This window comes from Neofelis nebulosa, chromosome 7 (assembly GCF_028018385.1).
Source record: "Neofelis nebulosa isolate mNeoNeb1 chromosome 7, mNeoNeb1.pri, whole genome shotgun sequence".
NCBI classification, from domain to species: domain Eukaryota; kingdom Metazoa; phylum Chordata; class Mammalia; order Carnivora; family Felidae; genus Neofelis; species Neofelis nebulosa.
Window position 1 is genome coordinate 103,150,120 of NC_080788.1, and position 25,477 is coordinate 103,175,596.

At 47.5% G+C, this 25,477-nt stretch overlaps 2 protein-coding genes across 10 annotated transcripts in view; one reads left to right on the top strand and one right to left on the bottom strand.

Moving 5' to 3' along the window:
• The window catches only part of SAMD4A (sterile alpha motif domain containing 4A), a 214,267-nt gene extending 190,365 nt beyond the window's left edge, over positions 1-23,902 (top strand). For all 7 annotated transcript variants that reach the window (XM_058740670.1, XM_058740673.1, XM_058740671.1 and 4 more), the window contains 4 exons: positions 3,631-3,832; positions 5,169-5,295; positions 13,655-13,738; positions 19,506-23,902. In XM_058740670.1, coding sequence (XP_058596653.1) covers positions 3,631-3,832; positions 5,169-5,295; positions 13,655-13,738; positions 19,506-19,534 — 442 coding nt within the window. In that variant the 3' untranslated portion in view covers positions 19,535-23,902. The remainder of the gene's footprint in view (positions 1-3,630; positions 3,833-5,168; positions 5,296-13,654; positions 13,739-19,505) is intronic.
• GCH1 (GTP cyclohydrolase 1) overlaps positions 1-25,477 on the bottom strand; it is a 155,413-nt gene that overhangs the window by 37,441 nt on the left and 92,495 nt on the right. The gene's annotated exons all lie outside the window — the stretch shown is intronic.

Genomic DNA, 25,477 nt, shown 5'->3' on the forward strand with positions numbered 1-25,477 from the left:
AGGATAGTTGGGATTTATGAAAACCTTTCATTAAAGATTAATGTAAAAATTGAAGTGTTATATTCTAGCATATATAACACCATTATTTATTAAACAAACATTTAGTACTATGTGCCAAGTGGTATCCAAGCATTTTAGGAATATTAATACATATAATCCTTGCAACAACCATATGAGGTACAGTTGCTATTATTAACTTCAATTTACAGAGGAGTCTGTAGGCAGTGGTATCCAGGATTTGGACCAGGCAAGCCAGCACCAGCTGCAGAGTCAGTGCTCTTAACCATTGTACATGCCACATGCCAGGCAGCTCTCATAGACTCCAGCTGATGTGTAGAAAAAAGTCAGGAAGAGCAGCCCTCTTTATGGCAGCTCCCTGTCTCCAAGCTCTCTGGGGTTGCCCTTCCTGGTGGGATGGACTGGACCACCTGTGCACCCTGAGGATTGCCAGGGGCCCAGGTAAAAGGCAGGCCTGCTCATAGGCCTCCCATCTCAGGGACTACCCCCTTCCCAGGCTCGCTCTCCTTATAAGGGCAACAGTGCATCTCTCTCGAGCGAGAGGATGAGGTTCCAGACCCTCTTGCCAACAGCGAGCCCTCAGGAAACAAGTTCCAAGGAGAAGAAGGACTTTAGAGGATAAAGATAAAGATAGAGATTTTAAGCTCTTTGCTTCTCTCAAGACTGTCATCCCCTGCCTCTGTCTGCTCTGCTTTGTCCTTGGTCCATATGAGAGTTCCCATTAAACCTGACCTCTCTAGAGTGTTATTAACTAACGTTTGTCTTGGGCTACCCAAGGTTTGCCATATTGGAATCTTGATGGACCTGTTTTTATTGATAAGAATAAATTCACTCATCAATTGTGGATGTTCAATTGGAAGTTGCTAAGGCTCTAGAAAATAATTTGTTCTCATTTATATTACCCCTTTTTATGCTATTAATGAGATCTTTTTATCCTATTAATTTGCTTTGAAGACCTGTTCCTCCCATAGTACAAAGGTAACTGCAGCCCAGCCCCTGCATGAATTCTCACAAATCCCCAATTAGTTTGTTCTTATTAATGTTATTTTCTCAGTCTTTTCACGCATTTCAACGTAATGAAATCAGATGGTCAGATTTAGGAAAGCAGAGGTGGGCAGAGTAAAAGAATAAGGAATGAGGGGTGCCTGGGTGGCTCAGTCGGTTAAAGCATCCGACTTCAGCTCAGGTCATGATCTCGCGGTCCATGAGTTCAAGCCCTGTGTTGGGCTCTGTGCTGACAACTCAGAGCCTAGAGCCTGCTTCAGATTCTGTGTCTCCCTCTCTCTGCTCCTCCCCTGCTCACACTCTCTCTCTCTCAAAAATAAGTAAAAATTTTTAAAAATATGTTTAAAAAAAAGGATAAGGAATGAAAACTTACTTGTTTCACTTGGTTCTCTCCCCAGAGAGAATGATTATGTCATTAAGCCTAGTGGTCTTAAGTAACCTAAGCCCTGACTCTGGTTGCCAGAAGTGGCAACCCTCAACAACTCTGGCTTTACAATAACCAACTAAGTATGTCACAGTAGGGCCCCATAGATATTAGAAAGGTAGCCTATCCAAATTCTGCCCCCTCATCTATCCTGACCCCAAAATGTTCTGGGCTCTACCTGCTGCATACAGCCCAACTCATGCATCCTAACTTTAGGAGTCCCTAGAGCCCTCCTGTCTTCAGTGACCAAGTGTCCCATAGCAGAATCCTCTGCCCACATTGCTCAAGAATATAGTCTTGCCCTTCCTGGAAGCACAAATCATTTTAGCATCACTCACTGACTACTGTATTTTGCATATGAAATAGCTTTTTAAAAATCCAACCGAAAAGGAAAATGAGCAAAAAAGCTATCTGCACTAAATAAGAAGTCTTAGAATACTGAATCATCTACCAGGTGGCCAATATTCCAACTCTAAAAACCAAAGGACTAGTCTTCATAGTTAAAAAAAAAACAAAAAAACCACTTGATCCTTGTTTCCACTTGTCGTGGATCTCAGACTATCCTTCTCAAAAGAGGTCTCCTAGATCACATGAAATTACTTTTATCCCCTCCTGGCCCAAATTTCTTCTTTCAAACCAAAAAATTTTAATGCTAGTAAAAAGGAGGTGGGAAAGGATGAGCTAGATACATATAACCCATGAATGTCCTTCTTACCACACATAGATGGGCCCCTGACAGAAATCAGGAATCCTTTCCTTGGCCACAAAAACCTGGAAGTGGAAAGACACAAGTCCAGAAACCAGTTGCAGCCAGCTCACCCATGGAATTCTCTTCCGTACCCCCTTTCCCCCTTGGAAATTTAGGCATTCTGGGAAGAAGAGAAAACATTCTCTGAGATTAACAGTGCTGATGGCTTAGATGCCCCTCTCCACCCCCCACAACCCTTTCTCAGGAAATGACTGTTTTACAGCACCCCTGCCCCCAATCATCTTCAACTGGTTAAACTACGTCAGCCCTGTCTCCTGGAGTCTCCTCACAGGTTTGGTACAGACCTCCCCTGTGTGGCTGGGAAAGCAAGTCTGTTCCATCTTGTGGCTGTTGGAGGTAAAGCACTGTGAGTTAAACACCAGTGAATGACTAAAGCTGACTCTTCTTGGAAGGAATGTGCTGGTTCCTGAAACCCTACTGGCTGCTGTGTACCCTCCCAGAACCTGAGGCATGTTGGAGAGGATGAGTTCTTGGGCGCTGAGGTCACTGGAGCAATGGGAGCACAGCATCCGAGTGCAATGCCAGGGGTCCCTGGCAGCCTACGTAGGTCCATGTGGGAAAGCACGCAACCTCCCGATCTTTCTGCAGGAAGGGTCTGTGGAGTGGGGAGCTGTCAGCATCTAGGTCTGGAGCACTTGCAAACGTCATCATCTCTGTTCCCCTTCCCTACTCTCAACCTGGGAGTCAGAGCCCCAGATGTGGGGTCAGCTTTTCCACAGGGAGAAGAAGCATCATGATGACAGAGATTCATTCGTTCATTCAACGTGCACTTGCTGTACCAGGAGCTGACTCAGGCATGGGACATGCAGGACTGATGAGGACAGACACCATGTTTTCTCTCTTGGAGCTTACATCTTAGTGGGGCTCACTGGCTACTCCCTCCAAGTGTGCCATACAGACAGACATCAGAAAGACTGTGGTGTGACGGAAGGAGCACTGATCCTGGCTCGGCTGCTTTTGTGCTGTGTGGCTTCTTGATGGGCACGTGAGTGCTCAGGGCCCTGGAATCCAGCACGGAAGAAAGCTGAAGAGCACCCTGGTTAACTTCCTAGGCACATATTGCAGCGCTGTCGCCTGCTGTCTGTGTGACCTCTGCAAAATTGTTAAGCTCCCTGTTTTATTTCTCCAGCTGTAACAGAGGATAGAGCACCTACTTCATAGGGTTGTCGTAAGAACTGAAGAATTAATGTGATAGTCCCAGGATGGTGCACATGATAGTCACTCTCGGATGTCTCTTAGCTGTCACTTTAATCATAGCCCTTTCCTGGCACAGAACCACCCCCTGCCCCTAGATAGACCTCACAGCTGTCAAAATGTAGGCAGGTTCCAAGGAGGCATCCCACTGGCAACCTGGGTTTGGGAAGGGCTAAGGGTGACTGACAGTCTCCCCATTCTTCTCTGTTCCCTCTCACAGTCGCGGCTTTGGGCAGTCTAACTCCCTCCCGACACCCAGCTCTGTAGGCGGTGGTATGGGCAGACGGAACCCACGCCAGTACCAGATCCCCTCCCGGAACGTCCCTTCTGCCCGCCTTGGCCTCCTGGGTACCAGTGGATTTGTCAGCTCCACCCAGCGCAACACCACAGCCAACCCCGCCATCATGAAACAAGGAAGACAGGTTTGTTCTGCCCCAAGAAGAAGGGTGGGCAACCAGGCTCAGGGCCTGAGGCTTCAGGACCTACCCCCACATGACCCCTGAGGTGAGCGGAGAGGCCAAGGGAAGGCCACAGTGAGATACACGTGGCCCTATGCTGGGAGGGAACCAGCTGTTTGCACTGTTTCTCTGGGAGACACAGCAATTACATGGCTGTACCTGGCTTCATGTGCATTTATTTAAGATGCTCTATAACCACGTTAACCTTTAATTGTGTGGGCCCTGCACATGAGGGCCTTGAGGAAGCACTGCGAGACCTATCTTTTATTTGCCTGGCTCCTTTACCTGACCCAGCAGACCTCAACACCTCCCAGATCTGGGTTCCAGAGGAGCCTGAGCATCTAAGGAGCTTTCTCAGCCTTTTTATTCATGGAAGATAGCTCCTTTGTCACGGTCCCAGGTGTGGTGGAGAATCCAAAGAGGAGCCTAAGAGAGGCTACCAGAGGGAGAGCTGGAACATTCTCTGCCTATTCAAGGCCAGGCTGCCCAGAGGTCTTTGCTATGCGGTATAGAGCTGACTTCCGTCCCAAAGCTTCTCACCCCAAAGTCCTGTTTCTCTACCCCACCCAATGCATTGCACTTGTGTGCCCAGCTCTGTGGGGCTCTGCAGGTTGGGGCTGGGAGTAGAGGGACACAAGTGGGCCTGGGTTGTCATGAGGAACTTAGGGATGGCAGATTGGTTTAAAAACAGGAAAACAGTTCCAGGCAAAATGGGCAGCATTTATGCCCCAGGGGATAGGACAAGGTATGAGAGAGCCCCACTATCTGACTGTTGTGGGAAGCCCCAAATCAGTTCAAGAGGAAGTCACCACTAGGACACCCGCGTGATAATAAACGCAAGCTAAGTGTGCCAGCTCGTTGCCAGCTGAAAGATTCTTTTTTCTCCCCCTCGCTTTGTAGTAAGTTGTAAGAATCTCAAAAGGAAAATCAAATGAGAGCCTTGAAATAGTTTGTGCTCTTCGTTGCAAACATTTATAGAACTCTTCCCATCCCTGAAAAAAGTGATAGGAAAAGCAAAGGCAACAAAAGGGATAAAAAGAGTTTTGGAGATAGTAAGGGAGAGAGCTGTCCAGATTAAGCTGGGGCTTAGAGAGGCCCGGGGCTTGGAGAGGGGGATAAAAATGAATGGAATCTAAACCCCCTCTCTATAAATATGCAGATGGGTAGCCTGCAAGCCTTTTTCCAGAAGTTAGCAAAGAGTTCTCCAGGGGTATTTGCCTCTTGAATTCTGGCCGGTAGCCCTGCTCTGCACCCCCTCCCCTGTCTGGACTAATGGTTCCCCTTTTGCATTTCTCATTAGAACCTCTGGTTTGCCAATCCTGGGGGCAGCAACAGCATGCCAAGCCGCACCCACAGCTCAGTCCAAAGGACCCGCTCGTTGCCTGTGCACACTTCTCCACAGAATATGCTGATGTTCCAGCAGCCAGGTAGGTCTATGCACTTGATCTCTCCCTCTCTCCTCCCCCTGACACAGGGGAGGCAAGGACGCCAAAATAGATGCCCCTGTGAACCCAGCCGGAAAGTGCTTAGCCTCGACTGTCACCACGCATTCTTTTGAGCTTATAGAAGCCTTTCCTTTTTTAAACTGTGCCTTGCCAGCATGAATAGCGGCTGGCTGGCTGGGAGCCAGCACATGGAGCCCCAGAGTCGGTTGCAATCTGACGGGGATATTTTTGATACTAGTCATATTTCTAGATTGATTAAACCAGAGTTATCACTGGAGGGCTATTTGGGGGAGTTGGGAGGGGTTCCATGTGTAGTGTGTGTGTGTGTGTGTGTACTTTGTGTATACGTGGGGGGATGTGCAGGAAGTGAGACAGAGAAAGAGAAAACTTGACAGCATTAGCACTAAGAGACTTCCCCTGGTTTGGGAGCGCCTTGCAAACATGACTTATTGGACCAGTCATCTTCCCTTTACTTGGTTAAAGAGCAATTTGGTGCACTTCAAGTCAGCTGCACCTCTCACCATGAGCCTCCTAAAACAGAGTAGCCAGAATTATGCACAGACAACAATTGCTTGCACACTTTATCTATGCAGACAGTGACCTCTTAAGACTCATGAGTCCTATGAAGCCATGCAAGCAATTACTGTATCTAGCTAGGTGACCTTCTAGGCAGGAAAATCAGGAACAGGTGTTGTACCTGTAGGAAAATACCCACCTTAGGCAGTAGACACGCTCTATACAGTAAGTCTTATAGAACTTTAAGGAGAGGAAATGTCACTGTGGCCTGGGTGGGCAAGAAAGCTTCTTGGAACTGGAGCTGAGCTTCAGGCGACAGGGGGTGAAGTGGAAAGAGGAGGGTGGAGTTGCAGGCAGAAGGAGTGAAGAGAGCAAGACTGCAATTGTACTATCTCAGTGAGTTCCAGAAGCCGTGGCTAAGTCAAAGGGTCAGACTGAAGTAGCAGAGAGTAGACCAAGGGAACTGGAAGGATTACAGCTGATGATGAGGGCTCTGAATCCAAGGCCGAGGAGCTCAGGCCCCAGCCATTCTCAGTGAGGAATGTATGGAAGATTTTGAGCAGGCATGTGCCTCGAGGAGGTGGGGAGACACTGAGGAGGAAGGGAAGTGAGAAGCCACCACAAGGTAAGGTGTGTCAGGAAAGGACGACAGTCCAGATGCTTGCTTGAGGTTGCTTCTTGACTTCTAGAACCTCTCCTCTTTGCATACTTTTGTTTTAAAGCTCCTTTTCTCTGTTTTGATACTTATAACTTCCTGGGAAGAAATATTTGATAAAATTTAGGGACTCCGAAGGTCTTCTCCCTAGGTCATTTAGTCCCAGTCTCTGTTTTGGTGCAGAATCATGTGTAATCCATTCCCAATAAGAGAATCTAGACAATATTGGGAGACATGCTGGGTACAAGGAGATCTTTCATCCTGACCTCAGTCCTGGGACTGCAGCCCAGCCACCTCATAGCCTCACAGGAGCCCTAGCATAGCTGACCACTCTCCCTCTCCTTCAATCCCTATATACTTGTAGCCTCCTTGCTCCATTCTAAAGCTCTTATCCCTTCCTTTGGCTCTCTTCCAAGTCCTCAGTCCTCTCTTTTTCCCCACATTCTCCCTGTCTTAATTGGGAAGACCAGGCCCACCAGGAAGAGTTGGGCCATCCCTAGGAAGACTATTTGAGTCTGTAGATACAGATCTCCCACCTGCATTTTTGTTTCCCCTCTGCTGTTGTAGAGCAGTTGTGAGCCGCTTGCTCATGCTCAGGGCAACTATGACGCTAAGATCATTTGCATGCTCTTCCCATGAAGCCTGTTATTCCCATAGTTAAAAAATCAAATAATACAGGAGGGCTTTTAAGAAAAAGTGACTGCCCCTTTCCCCTCCCCCTCCCAGCCCACAGTCTCATCTCCCAGAGGCAGCCACTTACAAGGATTTTCAGTTTTCCTGGTAGTTAACCCAGAAGTCTCTAAATAATGTTCTTTGTATGCTAGACTTAGAATTCCAGAAACTGCTTGGGAACTTTTTTGGAAAGGGGGGATTAAATTAGCCTCTAGCATAAGCATTACAAACCCACCTACAGCAAGGGTCTGATGAACCCTGGCATTTCTAATAATAGCCAAGGCATGGGGACAGGGCTACTCCAGATTTCCTGACTGCAAATACACTGGTGAGTGCTCGGCAGGAGCCACTCCTAAGTCCTGACTAGCACACTCAGCCCACACTGGGCGGCTCTTCCTGGGACATGGTCATGAAGGGTGAGGCAGGGCACAGCCATGACTCAGGATCCCTGGCTAAAGGGAACAGAGGCTGCACAAAGTCACTGTCATGGGCGGAGGGATGCTCCTCTTCAGTCTCCAAGGTCATCCCTGCCCCTTACAGATCAGACACTGGTTTTCAAGACCAGAAGTCATAACCAGAACTCTTGCTTCTTCCTGAGGAGACAGCCTCCTTCACAGGGCAGGCCCATCTAACTGCCATAGCCAGACCCAGATGAAGTTGTCCTAGATAGACGGGGTCTCTTGGGCCCTTCCACCCAGAGCAGCACATCCTTGTTAACTAGGCAGGGATCTAGGGGCTGGTGGCCGGAGGGGGGGGGGGGGGGGGGGGCGGAGCGGGACTAAACTATAAGTATCATATCAAGGAGTCAAAATCTGAAAAGCAGCCAGTGGCTTTCATCTTTACACAAGTAGGAGTAGTAGTGAACACAAAATGGAATAGAGATGTATAATCAACCCCAAATTAAATACTTAGAAAACTGTGTTTACAGTATAGCATAGTGGCTTCCTCCTGGCCATTAGAGGTCTTCAGAGCATCCATTTTAAACCATATGGGTAAATCTTGGAAACTATAATACATTCTAAGGAAGTTTCAATTCTGTAAACTTAAATACTTCCATTAAAATGGTGGAAGACTTTACATGTCTCCAAAGTCTAGGAGCTAGAACAAGCCCCCAACTTTTGTATCAACCGATCAGTCACCTGGCTTGAATCTGCAAGATAATGTCGTCTTTCCTGGATCTACAGGATTTGTGGACCCCTAGGAGGCCATGTCAGGGTGTTTTTTTAATTTATTCCTACACAGACAGATTTTAGATGTTTCCCAGGACAAACCAGGAGAGCCGTTAAGTGACTGCTGCCTCTCAATGGCCTCCGGTGTGAATAAGAAGCACTAGGCTGGTCCTCTCAGAGCAAGGGGGAGGGGATCTGATAAACTCACCAGAGGGGTTGTCTGAGCTCAAAACAAGTGTCGTGCCTGGTGAGTGACATCATGTTTCCCCAAAAGGCAGGGTGTTTTCCAAACTGGAAAATTCGTTTGCAAATTGCTTGGAGAGTGATTACCTTATCTTGGAAGCAGATCTTTCCTGCTGACCCAGGCTCAGCCAACCCTTGAGATCCAGTCAGAGAGGATCTCAAAACAGCCCTGGTGTGACACTAGGCCATCAAAGCTCCTAACCATCTGGAGGGCCTGACAGGAAAGGGCAGAGGGACCAGAAGCCAACTTTAAAAGAAAAGTATGGGGAAGGGTAGGTTAGGCAGCCTCACAGAGCCACATTCTGGGGATTTCTTCCTTCCCTTGCACAACACCATGTGCAAACTACCATTGGTGCTCGACTGTCCAGATGGGAGATGAATAAGGTGCCTTACAGGGCAGCATTTCATGATGTGATGTATCTGTTCACCATAGCAAACCTCCCCTATGCACCAGCTCATGACTGTATTTCTTCCACACTCAGAATGATGCACACCTGGAAGCACAGTGCACAGTGCACAAAGCTGTCACCATTCATTTCCTCTTCAGTGGGAGTTTCAGGTTCCTTCCAGAGAACTACCTTTTGAAAGAGTATGGAAAGGAAGACTACCATCCACCCACTAGGTCCATTAGGGGAACGGAAGGGACTGCCATGCAGAGGAAGTGACCAGAACAGGGACCCACTTAAAGTATCTGATGCACATTTGCTCTCTGACTTCTGGTAAGCCAAGGCAAACAGTCCTGCTCAGGATTGGCAGATAATAGGGAGGTTGGTAAATGAATCAGTTGTATCACAGCTAAGAACCCAGCTGGGCCCGTGTTCTCCTGCGTCTGAAAGTTAAACTCAGTCCAATCTGGGGCAAGATAGTACAATATTGTCTTATACCATATTCTCCTCATCACTTTGCATGAAAGTGTGGGTCCCAGAGGATTTCTACAGCACAAACTTCTGCAGGTTTAGGAATTAGGCCACCAGAGAAAAGCTTCATTCCCCATAGCAGACTCAGGGGTGTGTGACTGACTTACTCCTGTTCCTCTGTCACCCGCCATGACCGCCACGACTGTCTCTGCAATGATCAGTGTCCCTGCCCACACTGATTTCTTTTCCTTCTGTTACTGCCCTCCCTTTCTGCTTGGTTCCCATACTCCCTGTTTCCCTTTCTTCCTTATTCCCTTTATCCAGTCCAGATCCCACGTCTCCATCCTCTGTCCCATCCTCATCAACCTCCCCGATTTCTCTCCTCCCAGCAATCCCACTTCTCACTTAACTTGAAGCCTTCCTAGTTATTCAACAAGTGGTCTTAACTATCATTGGCAAATTGGGATTCTAGAGATTTTTCCTAGAATACTCCATTTATTATTATAAAGTACTAAAGACACTGGCCTGTTTACCTCAGCCTCAGGGACTGGGAGAGAGCTGCAGAATTGCACCATAGGTGCCACATAGCAGACACTCAGCTGAGATGGCTGGTTTCTGCCAAGGAAAAGCCACATCCCCACCCCCCCAGGTGGACCCAACAGCAGCACTTCATTAGGAATGGGTGGCTGCTCCCTTCCAGAATCTAATGTTTTTTTAATGTTTGTTTGTTTTTGAGACAGAGAGACAGAGCATGAACAGGGGAGGGTCAGAGAGAGGGAGACACAGAATCTGAAATAGGCTCCAGGCTCCGAGCTGTCGTCAGCACAGAGCCCAACTCGGGGCTCGAACTCACGTACAGTGAGATCATGACCTAAGCCGGAGTCGGATGCTTAACCGACTGAGCCACCCAGGCGCCCCCCTTCCAGAATCTTCTTGACCCTGGGCCTGAGCACTAGGCTCTGTACTTATGGGACTTTTGGAAAGGCACAATTAAAAAGTCCCACATCAGCCTAAACCCTGGGCATCCTAGAACGGGGGATCCTCACTAAATACTGGAATGGTCTGATAGGGGAAAAATTCCTAGTTCTCAGAGATACCGTCTGAGCTAAGGAAACAGGCCTGTTGCACACAACAGCAGAGAAGGCTTAGTTAGTCAGTCTTTCCTTTTTACCTTAGACATAAAACTACGTCTGCCTTGTCCATTACAGCTGGGAGCCCAGGCTAAATGCAGTGAGCCCTTGGGTTAACAGCAGCCACAGCAAGAGCTGGCCTGCTGGTTCTTGTGTACCTGGGTGGCAGGAGCTGCCCAAATGCTTCTCTCGGGCTTTAAGAGTTCTGCCCACCCAAGCCACACTTGGCTGAGGGCTTCTAGCCTGAGATGGAAGCTGTTATCCACCCAGCTGGTCTCCCTCTGTCTTGTATGTGTGGGGAGATGCCACAGATCTGTTTTTATCAAATACACAATTAAAAAGTCACACTATTAGGAAACTCTGGAGTGTGAACATATGGGCTTCTCCTGAGACTCAGAATTTTTCAGAGCCACTCTGAGAGTGGTGGGGAGGGTCATGACACCCTAGCGCACCAGAGGGAAGAGCTGAAAGATAAAAAGAACCATGCCAACTTTCAACCTAAAAGAGCAGCCACTAAGGTTTGGAGATTCTAGAGTGGAGAGCCCTGCATTTCTCAGCCCCCTTTTTGAAACAGTCCTAGGCTTAGAATATGGCATTTTGCTGCGTGTTGGCAAGAAATCCTGCAGCTGAAACACTTCTCTCCAAATGTCGAGCATCTTTATTTATCCAAATCTCTCCACAGTGTTTGTTTAAAGGGGAGTGCTAGAGAGTAAACTAAATTTTACAATGAGCATATGGATGGTTATAATTGCTGAGGGTTTTTTTTTTCATATTTGCTAACTGGCTATATATAAAACTGTGTTTCTATTTTATAGATTTCACACCCTGAAGGCTGCTAATTTTGCATGCATATGATTTTCACATGAATGGATGAAAATACTAAAATACTCTTCCCTCTGGATTGTCTAATTGCCCCGACCCTACTCTGAGAGCAACAGTGGGTGGGGTGGGAAAGACCCTTCAATTCTCCCTGGCTCCCAGCTTCCTGGGAAGCCTGATCGTCCTCTGTCTGCTCATAAATTGGCACAGTTGCCTTTCAAAACCATTGATGCTGGCTGGAACTTGTGTCAGAAAGAACCCTATCTGCTCCCTAGTGCTTTTCATATTGATCCATTTTGCCAATTTACTCTGAGAATTTTAAACAATGGAAATGACATCTGCCTGTGAATTAGCCAGTAATGGGGAACACAGATTGCAGAGAAAACTTAAATGTATAGCTGATCAAGGAAAACAAATACTTTGGTTTAGCTATTGGTTTCAACTTCCTATCCCATTAAACCACCAACCTAACCTCACTTGTAATCCTGCCCTCCAGCCCCAAGTGCCCCCTGGTGGAGATTCGAAGGAGCAAGGAACTGGCCTGAAGCTTGGGCTACCAGGATCCTTTCCCCACTTACAGATGGAAGAGCTAAGGCACAATGATGAGAAGTTTCCTACGGTCACATATGAAGACAGTGGCAGTGTTAAAATTCCCAGACCCCCAGAACATATCCCATTGTTGATTTTTCTGCCCCCACCCCCACTCCCGCCATAGGATTTCACAATTCTTAGTTGTCAGACTTTCCTTTTATTTCTTGTTCCATCTTTTTCATCACTCAATAGACATGTATGAAGTATGCCAGAAGACCATGGCTGGGTATATTATGGGAAATAAAAAAGTCTGCAAGCCAGTGAAAGATGCTCAGGAGCTTCCCAGGATGAGAGATGGGGGAGGTACTGACAGTGAGGGCCCCAACAGAACAGGAGGAGGAGGAGGAGGAAGAGGAGGAGGAGGAGGAGGAGGAGGGGTGGGGAGGATGAGGGACTGGAGCCTGGGGAGATAGGGAGGGTCCAGATGATAAAGGAGGCTTTGTGATTAGAATGCACACAGCATTGTCCTGGGCAGTGATAGCCCCCACAGCAGACATCTCAGCCCTTCTAAGTGGCTAGAGGCTGAGAGTACTGACAGGCACCTGTAGTTGCTGCAGCATGCAGGACAGTACCAGCTCTGGAATCAGACCTTTGTGGGCTCTTGTGTTAGCGAGCTAACCTCCCAAGTCACTTGGCCTCTCTGAGTCTCGCTTGAGAACTGGGCACCTGGCACGGTCCTGAATTCAGAAGAGGCACTCGCCATGCTGTGGTTTCCATTTCCTTGTAACAAAGCAAAAATGCGCCGGGGCGCCTGGGTGGCGCAGTTGGTTAAGCGTCCGACTTCAGCCAGGTCACGATCTCGCGGTCCGTGAGTTCGAGCCCCGCGTCAGGCTCTAGGCTGATGGCTCGGAGCCTGGAGCCTGTTTCCGATTCTGTGTCTCCCTCTCTCTCTGCCCCTCCCCCGTTCATGCTCTGTCTCTCTCTGTCCCAAAAATAAATAAAAAACGTTGAAAAAAAAAATTAAAAAAAAAAAAATGCGCCAAGTTCCAGGTGCCGGGTCTAGGCGCAGGTAGCAGCAGAGCCAAGTCCTGCTCCAGTGAAGTGAAAATCCAACTGGGGGCAAGCAGCAAGCAAATACATAATATATCAGATGTTGGTGATAGCTGTGGACAAAAATAAATAAAGCTGAGGAAAGGGATAGGGCCAGAAAAGTTCTGTTCATATATAATGTCCTTTCTAAAGAGACAGTAGGAGAGCCAGAGATGTGAAGGCAGGGAGAGCACAGCCATGAAAATATCTAGGGACCACCATTGTGGGCAGAGAGAACAGCAGTGCCAAGTCCCTGGGGCAGAAGAAGGCCTGGGATGGAGTGAAGGAAGGAGAGAGCCATACACAGGCAGAGGTTAATAAAGGCCAGATCATGTGGGCCCTGAGGGCCATGGCAGGGGCTTGGCTGTTACTCTGATGGGAAGCTGCTGGAGGGTTCTGAACAGAGGCTGGACAGACTGACTGTGACCAGCTATTTTTAGTTACCAGTTTTCTTCCAGCCGCCCATGTTCACAATGGACTCTCTGCGTCTAGCAGACTCAGAGTTTGGTTGAAACCAGGGTGTAACTTACCGCTCTACTGACCCTGATAATCCCCGGAGTCCTCCCAGGGTCAGGGGGGGGAGGAGCCCCACAGCACTGTACATACCTTCTCCTTGTTCTCAAAGTCTCTGTCACCAACATAACCCTTTGTCCCTTGCAGAATTCCAGCTTCCTGTGACTGAACCTGACATCAACAATAGGCTGGAGTCCTTGTGCCTCAGTATGACCGAGCACGCCCTGGGAGGTGAGTGGGTCCTTCCTGCATTTTATGGCCTGACTGGAAGGATTACCAATCATTTGCTGTCCACACTCTGGCAGTAGCTCAGGAGTAATGGGAAAGATACAGGGGAAGTAGGCAGGGGACAGGGAGAGAGGAGGGCCTCAGAGTACTGTTGGAGCCTCATCAAGCCATACTTCACCTAGTACCCACAGCACCCTGCTCCTCCTTTTCTGGGAGGCGGGTCAGGGACCTGGAGACCAAAGCTATCCATCTTTGCTCAGAGACACCCACCCAGTGCACACTGAGGTTCCACCACAGCAGCTGTCCTAGCCAAACACTGTGAGCTGGAGGAGTCAGAAACACAAGACATGGCTTTTAGTGGCAACATCCCCCCCGCCACAGAATTGGATTCTTTCCTTCTCGGCACTAGATCTCCCAGTCTGGTCCAAGCATATCCCAGCTTGCTCTAAAAATAGAATTTTTGAAACAAAATTCCCTGCTTGTTTTTCTGTCTCCCTGTTCCAAACGGCTTCCATGATGCCTGGAGCCCCAAGCAGTCTGAGATGTCCTTCACAGTGTGACAGTGATGATCTAGTTCAGTGTGCCTACGGGCTGCAGCCCCATAAGGAGCTCCAGAAGCAGCTGCGTTGTCCCACCATTTGTTTGGGCTGAAGCCCTACGTCATCACAAAAACCCCAGGAGGCCTTCAGTGCCCTCCTGGTACTAACCAATTGCCTTACTCCAGCCTGGTTTCCCAGCCAGCCCTAGGGATGTTTGGCAGGCAGAGGAGAGATGTCCACCCCTTCCTGCCAACCTCCGGGAGACTCTGAGTCAGAGAGGCCTCCTGTGACCCTTCCCAATAGCCCTCTCCAGTCAGGATGTGCTCACCCACCCTGGAGATGGGCAGTCAGCACACCTAGAGCCAAAATCTGTGCTATCTGGCAGTGGTGGGGAGAAAGGCTGCTGTCAGCTGCTGTTCCCCAAGCTTCGTTCTCCTAACCAGGGGTTTTTGGATTTTTAGTCCCTATAAACACAATCTTATCATGACACCAAATATGAGGCCAATAAATGCTCTACATGGAGCAGATTGGAAAGCAAGGACTGCACCCACCTGATCTCAGCTGTGCAAGGCTCTCTATAGCCCAGAGAAAGCTTCCACTCAGTACCAGAAGGGAGCTAGCTGAAGGCCTCCCAGCACTGCTGACTGAACAGACAGTGGGAAGGCACAGCTCCCGATGTGACCTCCCTGGGGTTCCAGGAACCCCATTTGCAAACACTTGGCCACTCCTATCTTAGAAGCTTCACAGCATCATTGGTCCATCCTTGGCACCTCTATAGGGGAGGTGCCATGAGCTCCTCTTCTCCAGCTCACCAAGGAGATTGGGTCAGCTCACTGATAGCCCCTAATGAGTAATGGGAAACAAACCCAAGGTCCATCAGCAGATGGAAATGGATGAGTGAAATGTCGTATAGCCAGGCAGTGGAATATCATACAGCCTTAAAAAGGAAATGAGCTACTGATACATGCTACAATTTGGATGAACCTTGAAAACATTATGCTATATGAAAGAAGTCAGACACAAAAGGCCACACAGTATCTGATTCCATTTAGGAATTTATGAAGTGTCCAGAACAGGCAAATCTATAGAGACAGACAGTATAGATTAGTGGTTGTCAGGGGCCGGAGGGAACTGGGAATGGAGGTGACTGCTTGATGGGTACCTGATGAAAACGTTCTGGAATTAGATAGTGGTGACGGCTGCACAGCTCTGTGAATATACGAAAAACCTCTGAATTGTACGCTTTAAAAGGGTGAAATTTGTGATATGCAAATTACAACTCAATTTTTCAAAAAGGGAAGCCTCCCAGACCGTGAGAATTCAGGCCAAGCTCAGCCCACTGCAGGCAGCCCAAGCTCCCTGCCACCCTACAGGAGCTGGCGGGTGAAGAACTCCTGCTGCCTTTGAGAGTCAGCAAGGAGAACTGACCTTCTCCCCCAGGGCTTGATATATCTCAGATAATTGGCATGCTGGAAGCCCTTATCAAACTGCTAAGTGCTAACGTTATCATCATTAGTAGCAAGAGTGCCAAATGCGCTTTATTAAAGGGAGGTTTTCATTGGAAAGGCTTCGTTTTTTAGCCTATTCTTCTATAGTTACAGAAAACCTCTTTGAACTGATTTTTTTTGCTAATGTTTTCATCTTGTTAATCTCCTAAGCCTTTTTATTGCTATGTTTTCCCTCAATAATCCTCTCTGGTGGGAAGCCTCGTAAGCAGTTTCCCGAGCAAAGAATGCAAATTAAGTTCAGGGTGGCCCAACTGGGCACAGTGGCATTGAGCCCTCCCACTATTACGGCACCTCTCTGCTAGCCCACCTCTTCCAGGTGCTGGGGAAGATGACTTTTCTGGGGACAGAATGCCAATGAATTAGTCATTTTACAGGAGGACAAATAATGAGAGAGAGAGTAAAGCAAAGCAAAAGACGTTCCTCTGCCTGTGTCTCAGGACAGGAAGGGAGGGTGTCCAAGTTCCTGGGATACCACATACTAGGATGGTCCATGGACCCCAGGCCTTGCGGGCCCAATCTTTTGTGCTGACATCTCTGCTCTCAGTGTCCTGCACTAACTGCAGCCCCCCTGTGCCAGTCTAAGCCATTTTTCTCTTTGGCCTTCCCTGTCTGTCTCTGCTTTGCCCTTCCCCTGGCCCCTCCAAAGCACCCAGAAGGTAGTTGCCTCTGCCATCTTGGTTTGTGAATATTTAAGGCTTTCATCTGGCTCTGTTGGGCCTGCTCCTGATTGGTGGCCTCAGATATAAAGGAAGACTCAGGCCTGGCTGCTATCTTCCTCCTGCAGAGGGGTTTTATGGGCAGGAACAGCCACAGCTTTACAAAAGCAAGGCTCCTTCAAGCAGGATGAAGTCTGCAGTAAATCCTACCACAAAGAGGAATGTCCAGTCCACTCTCTGATGCTCCTTGCCATTCCTTCTCATCTTCTCTCCTTACTCCTCCTTGGGACTTATTAACAGCCCCACTTCTAGCAGATATGGAGACTTTGTGCAAATTAGAAAAAGGCTCCACTTTCTCAAGATGCTGTTCTGCCACTTACTTGATATTTGTCATAATAACTATAAAACCTATAATGAATACATGTGAATGGTGCTGCTCAGAGTTATGCAGTGCACAACTTGCACAACTGTAAATGGTGAGTCTGGACGTACCTGTTGGTCATTTCCTGGCAGATGAATGCCATCACCCTTGTAGGATGAGGCGTGGGATTAGAATTCAGTAAAAATGCAGGTTGGGGTTAGGTTAATTAAGATTTTCATGTTTCTAGCTCCCCACTTACACAGCTATGAAGGGTTGGCATTAATGAGCAGACTGGTGAGGCCTGGCAAGAGTGTGCCACTCCACTTCTATAGACAAGAGAGTGACCTCTACACAGCCACACATTATGTACACACTTACACAGACTCACTGTTTCTCATGACCCATTACCACTGCAGAACCACCATAAGAGGCTCAGGTTAGGGGCCCTGGTGGCTCCGTTGGTTGAGCGTCCGACTTCGGCACAGGTCATGATCTCACGGTTTGTGAGTTCGAGCCCCGCGTCAGGCTCTGTGCTGACAGCTCAGACCCTGGAGCCTGCTTTGGATTCTGTGTCTCCCCTCTCTCTGCCTCTACCCCGCTCACACTCTGTCTCTCTCTCTCAAAAATAAATAAACATTTTTTTTTTTTTTACAATTTTTTTTTAACGTTTATTTATTTTTGAGACAGGGAGAGACAGCATGAACAGGGGAGGGTCAGAGAGAGAGGGAGACACAGAATTTGAAACAGGCTCCAGGCTCTGAGCTGTCAGCACAGAGCCCGATGCGGGGCCCGAACTCACGGACCGCGAGATCATGACCTGAGCCGAAGTCGGCCACTTAACCGACTGAGCCACCCAGGCGCCCCAACATTTTTTTTAATTAAAAAAAAAAAAAAGAGGCTCAGGTTAACACTTGCAGAAGTCAGCAAAAGGTTACTGATTATAAGTTAACATGTGGGGGCCTCTAGGATTGATGACCTGATACCATAAACACTCTCAAAGGTCATTTGCTTTTCTTCTTTAAAATCTCTCCAAAAACTATATGGAACTTTAGGGACACACACAATTACAAATAAAATTGGGAAGATCTGAGTAAGACCGGTAGATTGTATCAACATCAGTACCTTGGTGGTAATATTATAGTTTTGCAAAATGTTACCATTGGGAGAAACCCAGCAAACCCGGAAACCTGGTACCGTCTCTTAAAACTGTACGTGAACCTACCCATGAGAGGAAGCCAGGCCTGTGCAGTGTACTCGGCATTCCTCCCTATCACTTAGGTCCCACAGCTTTCCCTGAACACTGTGCCACTCACCTCTCACGTGAGTTCTGCCTGCCGCATCTAGATGCTCCTGGTAGACCAGGTTTGTCACATCGTTTAGATCAGGACACACCTGCTGATGTTTGGGTATCAGTAAAACCAGGGAGGCCTCCTGCATCCCTCCCCCGGCCTTCATTTCGTGGTCACTGAACACAGCTGCTTGTACCTACTACAGTGGCTAACCCATGCTTCTGTCTGTTCACTGGGTAAGCCCTTGCAGACAATCCCCAGCATGGACCACTACTGGGGTCCACCTGCCACGAGCCGTGTCCTCTTTCAGGTCATCTGACACAACTGCCAGAGAAGCCATTCTAAAATCAGATCTGATTACTCTGCTTATAATGCCCCGATTACCAAGTCCAAGCCCCTGTTCATAGCACACAAGACCCTTATGGCCTCATTCTGGGGTGGGGACTCTCCTATAGTCCCATGTGCACGCAGACAACCGAAAAGGAGCTGGGCGGCCATCAGCTCCCTCTGCAGTCTGTTTCACTCCTAGCCTCTGTCTCTGACATGCACCTCCTCCATGTTATAGCCTGGTTTCACCAACTCTCCATAATGTAGACACGGCCTACCCTCCGTAGCTTCAGCATTCACCCACTTCCACAGGATCTTTCAGTTCCCCGTGCCCACAACCTCTAACGATGGTGCGTACCCCGAATCAGATTCTTGAGGCTGAGAAGCTGGATCACTGCGGGTCAGATGCATACCCCTGGTCTAGTCAGCTGTGACCAGGGCTCAGAGTCATAGCCACCTCATGCCCAGTCTTTCAACAGGGACTCGGTGACACAGAGATGCTGCCAAAGGGGTGTAAGCTGGACAGGCCCACCCGCATGTCCTGCTGCCAGCTTTTCGGCACATCTCCTGCCACTCCTCCATCCCCCCACCCCTCATCCTAGACCTCCATCCAGCTCTCAGCCCCCACCATCTGACAACCAACATCACACGTAAGCGTGAGCAGGACGCCCTCCTCACCCTCTCCCTTTTCTGCCTCCTCTCTTCTGCTACCAGCACCATCTTACAAAAGTCATTTTCTTCCTCTGTGAAACTGCCCTTGACTTCCAGGGGCACCTTACATAGCCCTTCCTCCACGTTCCTGCTGTGCCCGGTACATACTCCATCATAGCAGCCATCACTACTCCATCACTGTGGCTTTACGTGTCTGCCCCGACTAGCATGTGAGAGGACTAGGTCTCTTCACGTGGATTCCCAGGCTCTTTACAGCTCTTGGAAAGATGGCTGTTCTCCAGATGTTGAGTGGGTGGGTGTGTGAACGAGGGAGTGAGCGGATGGGTAAGTTGGGCCCTTACCTGTCTTCAGAGACCAGGAAGGACGTGAAGAAACGGTTTTGTTCACCTGTGCCCATCGTGTGTTCTCTCTCTCCCAGACGGGGTTGACCGGACCTCCACAATCTAGAAGCTGAAGATGAGAGCGACCGCGCTGGCCGTGAAATCGACTGCTGCGGGTCCAGTGTCAACCATCTTCAGGGTTGCACGGAATCCTCCGAGATCCTTTGCAGCCTTTTTTTCCCCTGGTCCCTCTCCCATTTTGATTTTGTGAGAGCGTAGGTCGTCCTTGTAAACATATCAGTAGACCGGGGAGTGGTAATTTTGTCATTTGTTTCTGTCACGGGATGGCTTGGTGTGCGGGGTGGGGGAGGGGGTCTCTAGGGAAGCGAGGGAGCGCAGGTGACCTCCTGGATGGAAGGAGGGGCAGAAGAGAACAAAAAGAGCACCGCCGTGGAAGAGACGCGAGAGCCGCGGTTGGGAGGCGGAGGCCTCGGGCCTGGGAGCGCCTCGACGCCGCCTCCGCAGTCAGGCCCCAGGACACAGTCGTGCGGGCCTGCGACCAAAGCAAGATGGCGGCCCGCCCTCCCCGCCGCCCGGATCGGCTTCCCCCGAGGACCCGGTTTGGAGTCGAGCCGCGGGAGAGGGCCGCACGGCACCGGCGGCGGAGGGGGAACATCCCCTCCGACAAAATTGCAGAGAAACTTTGATTTGTGTATTGTTTACATAACAATTTTAAAGGGTACATAATGTGTAAAGAGTTTGGATAGAACTTCTCTTCATACTGTGGTTTTTGTAAAGGATTTGTTGATACGGATTCATTTTTTTTCCTCTATTTTTATAATAGCAGCAGGGTTGTCTCTTACAATGACTGCGGAGCGGTGCTTGCCGGGAAGGCGAATGCATGTCACGTGGGCCGAGGCGTCAGTCGTTCCCCCCCGCCCCCCCGCGGGCGGAGGGGGGAGGCGGCGCGTGCAGGTGGGTTGGCGGGAGAGTATGTGGCTGCGAGGGGTAGAGCACTGGGAAGGTACGAGGGGGACGCAGCGTGTGATCAGTTAGTGTTTGTTCGCGGGTCACCAAGAGAGTGTAAAAGAATCCTGCGGCCCCTTTCTGGGCTGGATTTGCTTCTCACCCGGAGACCTCTTCCTCCCCACCCTACTGCAAGGTTTCATCCTAGCGCCCCCTGCTTCGCTGCGCGCGCGCGCACACACACACACACACACACGCGTGGGTTCAAGTTCCCCTGGAGGAAAAATGGCAAGGACCGACATTTTCGCCTTGCAAAAGGCCTTAATTCCAGATGATGAGCTCAAAACACCGCTTCTGCGGTTGCACTCAGAAACCCGAAGCTGGGGGCGGCAACCCCCTGGCTCGCTCACTGCTGAGGAACAGGAGGAGAGCAAGGCCCAGCAACAGTGTATAACCGGTCAGTCAGCAAGTGGCAGAGAGGGCCTGCGGGGACATGTGCAGTCCTCGCGGCCAGGCCCCCACCGTACCAGGTGGGCAGTGAAGAAAGGTGTAGGAAAGGTCAACTGCGTGATGGAAACGTGGTTCTATCCACGTGTATGTCAGGGATTTGCTGTGTTGTTGGCTGATTTATCTACCCAGCCACACACAGAAGGGAGAAAAAAACCAGTCCTGACATAGTGAGAGATGAACAAACTATGCTACCACAAAGTAATAGCTCTGTTTCTTAAGGGCAAGAAAGACTACGTTTGGGATTCGATACAATGGAGAGTATTAAAGGAAATCGAAGAGGAGTTGTGCTCTGCACTGGAAAATTGGGTTGTGTAAATGATGGTATGAATGCTCAGCCAGAGGCGAGATCAGGGAGGTGGTATAAGGCCTGTTTATTAAATGGGTGAGTCTGGTGCCATTTCTTTTAGCAAAGTCAGAATCGAAATTGAGATCACACCATGAAAATAGCTGCACTCGCTTACGGTTATTTTTTTAAAAAAGAAAGGTTAATGAAGTAAATACAGATTTAAAAGGCCTTAATGCAATCTAAACAACTTTCTTTTCCTTTCAAGATTGAAAATGTGCACTAACACAGCCTTGCTTTCTAAGTCTTAAGGTTTAAAAAGGTGGGAGCATCTTAATTGTAGACAGCCTTTAGCGAGTAAAGGGGGCTTGAACCCATGATACCATGCTTTGCATTAAGAAAAGAGACTTCCTCTTGGGTGACTACATTGTAAAGATGCAAATCCATGTGCAGAAAGAGGCAGCATTTTTTAGTTGATTTTTTTTTTTTTAACCAAGTGCCATTAACATTCATCCTCCACACCCCTTTTCTAAACAACTTAGTGTTACTTGGGGAATGTGTTGGGATGGACGATCACATGTAAGGCAGGAATAGATCAAAAATGTTGAAGGCCAAAGTAAGACCAGAGGGTTTGTGAAGGTGTTTTTGGATGCTGAGGAAGTTAATAAAGAGAAGAAAAAACAATGGTATTACACATCTTGTGGAGAAATGAGAAAGCATTCAGATCTGCTGCAAAACACATACATCCATAAAGACTTGGGTTGTTCAGAAAACAGATTGTAAACACAATCACATTAGCATGAATCCTTTAAAAGGAAGAAGACCTTAAAGTATTTGCAAATCTGGATTTCTATTTATTCCTTCACTGAATATAGAAACAATGGTTATCTGATTATTAGAGATATTATTTTGGATATGTTACTTATTAACTTGCTATGGCTGGTAACCATGATAAAGTCTGTTATTAATAACAACATAATTCTTTTTTTTAAAAAAAGAAAAGCTTATTTTTCATCGACTGTGTATAGATTTATCTACTTAGTTGTGTTTTGCTATTAGTGTTTTTTTTTTTTAAGTTGAGTGTTCTGATAAATTTTAGGAGCCTGTCCCCACCTTGTTTTGAGTCCTGTGTTGACTGCAGGTATACAGCTCAATTTTAAAATCCTGAAGCAAAAGAACTTTATTTATAAAAGAATCAAACAGTTGCATGCGTAAGGCTGTGAAGTCCGATATTTAGTAATAAAGCGGCAGTGCCTTTTTTTGTATTTACCCATTGACCCCCAAATGCAACTGTTTTATATTAATAGTAAACATTAAAAATCTCAGAGTAAAATCTATTTCACTACATGTCCTCCCGTCCCCCCCTTTTTTCTGATTTAAGCAGTATGTATTTTGGCATCTCTACACTGTCCCAGGGACAGTGGCGGTCTACGATATTGTTACCATGTATGATGTTTTATTGGTGCTTTTTATTCATAGTGGTTTCTTAACCAGAAACAGTAGGAAGACACACATGAACTGTGTACAAGAATTGAAACATTGCTGCTGATATGTGTCTTTTTCCACGTGCTTTTTGAGTTTCACTTTTTAAAGGAGGGCCAGCAAGCAAAACAGATGCTGCTGGGTCTGCCTGCAGAGGGTGGCTGTTTGCACCGAGCTCTCAAATCCTGTGTATTGATGGTCCCTTTTTGGTACTCAGGATTGGAACTACAGCTGGGCCCCCATCTCCCATTCATTTGAAGAGACACTGAGGGAAACAAGGTTTTCTTTTGAGGTGTCACTGGCTGCCTTTTATGGAATGGGAGACTTCTCCGGGTCTGTGTTGTTCTGCACCTCTTGTAGCTACTGCCGGTGCAAGGTTTGTAGATGTGCATTCCCCAGCTAGAACCAGGATCTCACCCAAAGCCCAGGCTGGGGGACTGAGCTGGGCTGAATGCATAGACATGCAACCAGGAGGGCAGCGAGGGGAGGAAAAGCAGGCCGCAGTCTCGGCCCTCTGGAGGTGTCTGCAGCGGGCAGCTCCAGCTTGGGTGCAGGGAAACAGCCTGACCAAGGCACTGGGGTGTGCCTCTTACAAGGAGGACCTGCAGAAGGATCATTTGCACATGGGGCTGTGATAACACTAATGTTGATTTTTTTTTTTTTTACAAGTCATCAGAGATGTTTGCAAAGTGCGTTTTATTTTTTTGTAATTCCTTTATCTCTACTTAAAGGTGAATGTGTATTCCTCTGGGAGGAATAGGAAGAAAACAGGAATGTTAATAATGTCAAACAGAAGACTTCCTCCCTTATTAATATATAACCCTCGTGTATTTATGCCTAATGTAAGCTGACTTTTAAAAAGCTTTCTTTTGTTGCATGCCCCGTGCAGGCATCCCTATTGTACATGCATGCCTCCGTCCTGTTTTCCTGTATAAAGTTAGTGAACAAAGAACTATTTTTGCCTAGTTCATGTTGCCAAGCAATGCATATTTTTTAAATTTGTCATATATGGAAATAGCATGTTTGTTACATGTAAAGCTTTACTGATATACAGATATACTAATGTTTGAAGATGCTGTTCTTTGCAAGTGTACAGTTTTCAAATGTTGTTACCAGTGAAACACCCTTGTGGTTTAAACTTGCTACAATGTATTTATTACTCATTTCCTCCATGTAACTAAGAATCATGGCTATATTTCATATCAATGTTATATTGAAAGTGAAGGGAAATGATTAATACAAGGTTTTGTAACATTGGTGTGTGTGTCTTTTTTCCTTTTTGTCAATGTGATCGATTAGAAAACAAACTGAATCTTAGAAATAAGCTAGCAAGGAAGAATGAACATGACATCCCTGTAAACTATTACCACCTGACCGTTCTATGCAAATTATGTCTGCAACTATGAGTTTTGTTTTTTTTTTTTACAAAAGAGTAGGGTAGAGAGGTATAAAAATTTATGCAGCTTGATATGTGCCCAGAGTAGCCAATGAATGCATCACCTGACTTGAAGGCATGTTTCTAAATCCAAACCCTATCCTTGTAAATGATACTGCTTATAACTTACTCTCCATCCTCAATGCCTATGAAATCATATTGCAACCCTAAACCATGGCAAGAAGAAACAGCAGCGTCCTTGGAGCCTTGGGGTTTTGACTACACGTGGCTTGAATCTCATTCTAATACCTCTAATTCCAGTATGATATTTGATATAAATTCTAAATAATGCCAGTTAAGGATATGGCTGGAGAGACTAATATGGGTTTGAAATCTCGGGCTGTGTGATAGGCAACAAGTTACTTAACCTCTCTGATCTTTGGCTTCGTTTGTTTTTTGGCCTAATGATACTCAAGGTTTATATAATTAAACCTGTAATCCAGAGAAGGAGAAGACAAAAGAAAAAATAGGATATAGAGGTTATTACCACCAAACCAAGATTTCTCTGAGGCAACCACAGCTTGATATTGTAACAATGACCACACACTCTTTTTACCAGGCTCAAGCTACTCAACCGAAATGCAAAATCAGGTTTCCCTGGAAACGTAGAAATGCCTCATAAGCTGAGATATTAAATGATGCTAAATTCCTCTTAAAGTTAAATTCTCATTACTCAAATGAGATACAACTCACTGTATGACCAGACTCTTCTGAAGGGAAGGGGATAATGTGCAAGAGAAAAGTTGAGCCTCACTTCTGCAATGTGTGAAATGAGAATAAATGTGAAAGGTAGGAGATTAAGAGAAACAGGGCTCAGCATGGTAGCCCGAAAGGAGTTGGCTCGTGCTTTTCTCAGCAAAGCTGTGGCTCTTTGCCATTGAACTTAGTAACAGAATGTTCAATCCTGGAGACATTACTCATAGGGTAGAGCATTTAGGGTGTCCCCTAGCAGTCCTCTCTGCAGAAGAGCCTTAATTCCATTATTAAAGGGGGATGTGTAACACCTCTATAGCATACTGGCTGGGAAGAGGCTGCAATGGGCTTGTGAGAGGACTCCAGAAGGAGCACAGATGGGCACCATCAATTCATGCTCTCTATGCTAATGAGGAAGGTGCCAAGAGGGTAATACAAGGAGAATCCAAACTCCTGTGAAAGCACCTTGGCTTGGTCCCTGGAACAGCTACTATGTTCATCCATGGCCCTGACTCCCTATCAGCCCAAGACTTGGATGTTGAGAGGGGGGCTTAAGGACAGCAAAAATCTCACCCATAACTAGAACCTAACCCTTCTCTATAAAGATGTGGAGTGGTCAGCGTGCACCTGGCCCACAGAGAAGCTCACTATGGCAGCTTGTACTTCATCTATTTCCCCTTTTCCAGTGGGCAATGCTAGCA